Source organism: Fragaria vesca, linkage group LG5 (genome assembly GCF_000184155.1).
Source record: "Fragaria vesca subsp. vesca linkage group LG5, FraVesHawaii_1.0, whole genome shotgun sequence".
NCBI lineage: Eukaryota > Viridiplantae > Streptophyta > Magnoliopsida > Rosales > Rosaceae > Fragaria > Fragaria vesca.
In genome coordinates, this window is record NC_020495.1 from 27,594,002 (window position 1) to 27,601,322 (window position 7,321).

Here is a 7,321-nt window from a genome sequence, read left to right on the forward strand (position 1 = left end):
GGCTATAGTTATTTTTTTAATTTTTTATTACACACTTTAGCTGACGAATATCTTATTGTTTCGTCGGCTAAAGTCTGGGAAAAAAACCGACAACATGTTTTTCGTCGGCTAAACTGTGGGACTATAGCCGACGACGTCTTTTTTTTTCGTCGGCTAAAGTCATCGCCGACGACCTTTTCCCGACGAAATCTTAGCCGATGATGGATCGTTGGCTAAGATCTTAGCTGACGAATTAAGCTAACAGGCCGACGAAATTTTTTCGTCGGCTAAAGTGCTTGTCTTGGCAGTGATTCCTTCCATTCACAGTTTTCTTCTTCCCTTTGTAATCTTTAACTTTCGAATTTATTTTCTGTGTGATTTCTACAACGATGTGTGGCTAGTTTAACTTAGTTAGGAGTGGAGGTTTGAAGCCCCAATTATGCAATAAACTTTGTTTGCAACCTTGATTTCGTAATTACTTAGTTATGGATTGTCTATTTGGTTTTGGTTTATAGGGAACTCTTGCTTGTTTATGTTCATGAATGCATACATAGAACATTATGAACTTGTAAGTGGGGCTAGAATTAGGTTGTTTAATCTTCTAAACAGTTAATACGGCTTAATTCAAGGTAGTAAAACCTATAGGACAATAGGTGAAACCAAATAGAGAGACTTGCATGCTAGGTAGGCGTTCCACACTAGTCTTGCATACTTGTTCAATCACTTCCATTGATCTTAATGCTTAGAATAATTTGTTGATATGATAGCATCTATACCTTGATTGGTTATTCTAAAGGCTTAGTAATTGTGCATTCATCTTACTTAAGTAGTTAAGGGAAGTAATAAGAATTTACGCAGTACGTTCACAGTTTATTCTTAAATGAACATTTTCATAACTTGGTAATTGGAATCTTGGTTGTGTGGATTTTGTTTTGAAGCATATTCGGTGGTGAATTTCCTAAATCCCTAACCTCTTCTCTGTCTTATTTCTCAAACTACAAAAATCAATCTAGTTTTCTTATTCTTTTGTCTTCTGTTTTTCGTGATTTATTTAATATAGTAAACGAACTTCAAATCCCCTGAAATTTTGTATGCTTGTTCTTCTCTGTGTCTAGTTTAGGTCTATAAATTTTCATCTTCTTCTGAGTAGTGTAGGTTAGGTAGTTAAGTATATTTTCGTCTGCTGTTACTTAGGAACAGTAGACACTTTTGTGACATTGTTTTTGTGTGTGAAATTAAATATCCTAAATCTCTAGCAATGAATGATCCTTGCTTCTTTATACTACAATTGACAATCTTTTGCAGGGTTAAATTGTGAGGCTATTTTAGCCGTACCAGCATCTAAAATTATAATCAATATTATATAACCATAATATCATCCATTAGATCTAAGAGTAATTAATGGTTGAGATAAGTCATAAAAAATTAAATCATTTTTATTTTCTTTTCTTTTTATTTAAATCAATTTAGGATATTTTTCTATTTGTCTATTAAATACACAATAAAAATGGGTGATTACCTATTATGAATTTGGAATACGATTAAGAGGGTGCGAGTTAGTGCCTTAATGGTTTCCCATTGATAGTCATAACTCATAAGTAAGGATTAATATCTTCCCAGAAAAAAAAAAAAAAGATAATCATGAGCAAAAAAACCATTAAAGTGAGAGTCAATTTATATATCAAAGTACTCTATCATCTATATCGATTAATTTCAATTAGAAGATGATGAATCTTGATTGAATTTTGTCATCTTGATGAAAAAAAAAAGATGAGAAAGAGGTAGATAGAGAAGATTGAAACTTGGCCAATTTTCGAACGTAAACTGGTATATTTTTTGTCTAATTTTCTCTTAAGTAGATGAGTTTCAATAGGAAAACAAAAGAGGATGATAACTTTCAATAGGAAGTCAATTAACACCCTCTTAATCCCTATTAATTGTATTCTAAATTCATAGAAAGATTACCTAAATTGATTTAAATTAAAAGAAAAGAAAAGCAAATGGTTTAGTTTTAAAGACTTATCTCAACTGTTAATTACGATTACATCTAATTGATGAAATTCGGGTTATAATATTGATTATAATTCTGGGTGCCACGGATCCGCCATATATATATATATATGAAAAATGTTGGAGTTGCTCTTGGGTTTTGCCTACCTTTGTTTTTCATGTCACGTGATTTGAACATTCTCTCCAAAGCTTCCCATGCATGCTTGGTCTTTTTTTTATCCCGGATAAAAGAAAACATCTCAGTCCCGCAACTGATTTTAATTGCATGCAAGGCCCTGGCATTCTTTATCCTCCAAGCCTTATATTCAGCTGAGCCGTTTTCTGCTTCAGGAGGTTCCTCTTTGACGACATCCCAAAGATCTTTAGACAGTAAGTAAGTCTCAACCCGAGAACTCCAATCTTTATAGTTATGCTGGTTAAGAACTTCCAGGACAAATGCATTGGAGGCAACTGTGGTACTTGCCATTCTCGATCAATCTGTCAATAATTAACAATTTAACATAAAATCGTTTTACGCGCATCAGATTATGTATTTCAAATAACAATAGCAAACAAACTAGTATAGTATAACTACATACTGACCAAATAATGTTGGAGAATCGAATGTAGAAATCTTCTAAAGGCTGCAGCTAGTAAGTTCCAGTAAGTTCAGAGGCAGAGCAGGAAGCAAGCTCTCTCTACAACTTGTGAATGAAGAGCTGGCCACAGCTTCTGTTTTATAATCACAATTCAATTCATTGGAAACGACTTGGATAGTTCAATGTCATTGTGCATTGAATATTTAGAAAAAGACCTGTGCAATAACTGCAATTCGTTGAAAAAGAACTGTGCAGTAGGCGAGGCCGAGGGCATGCCAGCTTGAAATCTTCTGTGCCCATTTCTCTGTAACTCTCTCTGTTTCTCATTAGTTTATTGCCATTTGTGATGCCACGTAACAGCTAATTAACGGAGTCACATCAGGGGAGACCAAACCAAATACCTTCACATCTTGCAAGTCATCTCTACTGGCAACTGCAAGTCATCTCTACTGCCAACTGGGCACAGACTTGAGACTTTAAGTTGATTGCCACAATAATATATACATGATGATATCATCATATCAATTGGTGCTTACGTATGTACGTAGTATGTAGCTTCGGGAGAAAATCTGCTCTCTTGTTTCCCCGTCTCCTCACCTATCTCCCTTTTAAATTTAGACACATATGGTATTTGTATCCTAATCATCTTTAACACCAATTGAGTTCTGACAGGTTCTGACTACGCCACTGCACGGACGCATCTATTTTTTTAATTTTTTTGTTTGGCTCAACCTCTACACGATGAATTTATTTACAATCAAAAGCATCGTATCTTGCAAGTCATCTCTAATGTCAACAAGATTAACAGGCCCGATAGAGAATTACTAATAAACAACCACAACGTCTGGAAAGGGATCGATCAGACCTTTATAAATAAGCTGGAATATTGACTTGATAATTAACATGGTTCTCTTAAATTTAATTAAGTTGGAATCGACTAGATTATTTTACAGCGAGGCTGATCGATCTAATGACTACTGGTTGATCCAAAAAAGAAGAAGAAGAAGAGGTTACAGTAGGAGGGATCCAAACCTAGCCTGCAATTAGCTAGCTATGTACAGCTGAGCTATCAGTTTTCTTCTTCTTCGTCTTATTATCTTTGAAAAGGAGCTAGCAATCAGTTTTCTAGCTCCGTCGATACTGTGACTGTTTATATGTTATGTCCGTGATATAAGAATTTGGCATTCAGCTACCAACTTTTCCCGAAATCAGCGTTTTAAATAGAAAGAGATCAGGAGACAAATGATTTTATTGATCACAACTGGGGCTATCATGCGTTTGAGTTTAAGACTTTAAGTTAGATTGTTCCACAATAATATATACATGCTGATATCATCATATCAATTAGTGCTTACGTATGTACGTTTCATGCTCTAAATAGGTTTATGTAGAATACTTGTAAATATTATTTTCTTTTTCTATATAGGTGTATAAGATATTTTTCTATTAGTACTACAATTACATCTTTGATAAAGGATAAAGTGTAGAGACAAAGAGATAGCAAGAGAGTCATCATCTTATTCATTGATAGGAGCCCTTTATATAGGGAATTACACAATACCAATATGGTTTATACAGGGAATTACACAATACCAATATGGTAAGGATATGAATACATAGATCTAGTCTAACTACATATCCTATTGGCATAAGGCCAAGGCACACATAGAGAATATCCTAGAACACTCCCCCTTGTGCCGCGTGCTGATATGCCGATGGTGCTGATCTGTTGCCTTGTCAAAAACCTCGTCAAGTCACAAAAACCCTGTGGGAGAAAAACTGAACCTTGATCGTAGGAGAAAAAGAGTACAACGCACCCTTCACATTTGATAGTGACATGTATGTATATGCTAGACTCCCCCTGAAGTTCGCACCCCCCCCCTAATCTTTACATCAATCATAGGGCTCTTCCTGATTCTTACTAATCACGGAAGTTTCAACAACTTAGCATCTCAATGCTTTTTAACATGTCTTCAAATGTGGCATTGGGCAATGATTAACTAAATCATGCCGTATTGTCCTCAAATGATCTTTTACACTTAGATTTTGAGGAGAAGGTCGCTTGTGAACTCAAAACATAAGTTCGTGCAGGAAATCAGATTTCCGCGCAGCATGACCTTCAATTACTAGAACAGTCGTAACTTCCTCTAGGAAATACATATGAACGAACCGTAAACGGTTTTGGAAACTAGACTCATTTAGCTTTCCAACCGTATATTACACACATTCTGGTTCATCAGGAGCTGTTCACAAAATCCGGTCGAAGTTGACTATTTTGCCAAAATCAGATTCTCGAACAGATTCGTCCTACTTTACGAAAACGGCCATAACTCACTCAATATGATAGGTATGATCAAATGGTTGGTGTTTCTGGAAAGTAGACACATAGACCTTTCCAATGGTACCAATTTTACCATATTCCAGTGAGTGAGGTTTCCTGTAAGTCCCGTGGAGCTTGACCTACGAAACTTGGCAGATTCTGATTTCGCTATTGATGTGTCTTTCTTATGTAGGGATAGAATAAGCCTCAACCTTTCATACAATTAAGTATTGAAAAACGAGTTACTGCCATTACATTGGCGTTGCGTGGGCGCATAGCTACACTTAGCTTTATAACTTTTCATAGCGAATGAGATGTCAAGTCTTTCGTATTGTGTTGAGTACATTGATGCGTCTAATTGTACTTAAATGGGAACTCCATCTCTTAACACATATTTGTCATCTTGCGTTAGACAAAACAACGAATCTCTCTTTAGAGCAAAGACCTTGACTAATCATGGGAGTATATGTAGGCCTCACTAGTTATAGAGCGCCTAAGCCGATTGATGGAAAATCATCATCAATACAGTCATCGAGTGCCTTATCGAGACCATGTCTTCCCAAGATCATTTTCTTCGGATGTTGATACATATTGGCATCTCTTGATCCATCAAGAGTCCATGTAAATCCGGAATGAACACGCAAAGGCATAATTCACCATATCCCTTCCAAATTAAGTAGAGTCCATGTGTGTTTCAATACATTTAGCAAACGCATGCTCCTATGGTTTGCAGCCACTTGATTCGGATGAATGAAGTCCGTTTAAGATCTTCATGTATATCTCTGATCCCATAGAGATGTTATTATGACCACATTTATAGGCTGCTTGTTCAGTTATTCAGAAACTACCAAACTGACAAAGTAGTGGAGTTCAATGACATCCATTACGAGAGCATATCTCATCGTAGTCGATCCCAGTGCGTGTTAGTGAAAGACCTTGCGCCATAAGGTGAGTCTAAGCTCTTACTCTCACTACGCTATCTAACAAAGGCATAGTTGATAAGGTTTAGCTTGCGGTGTCGGCATCACCTGCCCAAGGACCTATCTCTTTGTTAATGCTGGATCGCATCTTTCCATTAGGTCAATCAACTAAGTTGATATCCATCAACGAAGGGTGGTTCGATTGTAGACTCATTATCTCACGTCCTCATGTACACTAGTGTAATACTTGTAGAGATCTCTATATGGATTGGATTTGACATTGAGGCGTCCCCCAACGATAATCACAATTCAGACTTCATGAGACGGATTTGAGTATCACTGATCAATGGATCAGGTTGTGCCAAGCTCGCTTTCTTTCTAGTGCAAGACAATATCGAACCTAAGGGCCTCCCTCCTTTTAGGGAGCCACACGGCCTTATGACACCAATTTTGCCACTATATGGCGTCACCATATCACCATCCATGGTGATGGCATCAAGACCAACACTTTTTGGTCGCGCCATGTCCTTTTGTAGGACATCAATCCTTGCAGACATATTTGCAGCATGTGATCTCGTCACTTTAACACTATAAGCATTTGGGATCAAGATGAGACTTAGTGGGGACAAACCACGACAATTCACGTCATTCCACTTGAACACTTGTGTTCTTATCTCCCCCTATCGGCGGGAATATTGTCTCTTCAAAGTGACAATCCGCAATTTAGCGGTGAATGAGATCGCCTGACAAGGTTCCTACATATGCGGATTATAGGTGGAGGTTCATATCCAACCTAAACTTATTCATCTCAAAATGACCCATCATTGTACGCAATGGCAATGCGATTTGGCATCTAGAAATAACATCTAGCGGAGCTCAAGGATTGGAGATCCGTTTCAATCCTGCCGAGCTCAAGGATTGCAATTTCGTGTCAATCCTGGTACACAGTCAACATGGTTCCTTAGAATGTTGTGGATAGTTCCACTATCTGCGAAACACTCAATGTCTCTATGAGACATAACTACAAGGAGTAGATAGGCGAGTAAATAGTTCTACTTGAACCATTTAGAAGGATTGAAAGAAGCTACGAAAAGCTGCAATCCCGAGAGTGCATAAAAGTTTCCGCGCAGAATGACCTTTGCGCACTAAAACAGCCATAACTTCTTCGTTAAAATAGATATGGACGAACCGTGAAAAGTTCTGAAAACTAGACTTATAGAGCTTTCCAATGATATAAATCTCACTGTCTGGTTCGTCCGGAGCTTTTCACAAAGCTCAAACGAAGTTGACTGTCCAGAAGGGACAGATTTCTGTTTTTCGCAGATTTGGCATGTGCGAAGCTGTGAAGCTTGCAGGTGGCGTGTAGGCTTTTGCCTTAGCCAAAAGTGACGTGTGTATGATCAAAACCAAGTCCTTTCGATCGTTCTAAGGTCGTAAACTCCATGACTAGTTAGCAAAAGCTCCCTGACATGAACATAAACTAACTCAGAGGACCTAGAGGATCCGATTATGAT

At 37.5% G+C, this 7,321-nt stretch overlaps 1 protein-coding gene across 1 annotated transcript in view; it reads right to left on the reverse strand.

Moving 5' to 3' along the window:
- The window catches only part of LOC101300455, a 9,843-nt gene extending 7,388 nt beyond the window's left edge, over nt 1-2,455 (reverse strand). Inside the window, exon 1 of the mRNA XM_004301877.1 lies at nt 2,137-2,455. Within this exon, the coding sequence (XP_004301925.1) occupies nt 2,137-2,455 (319 nt within the window). The remainder of the gene's footprint in view (nt 1-2,136) is intronic.
- Between the last annotated feature and the right edge of the window lie 4,866 nt (nt 2,456-7,321).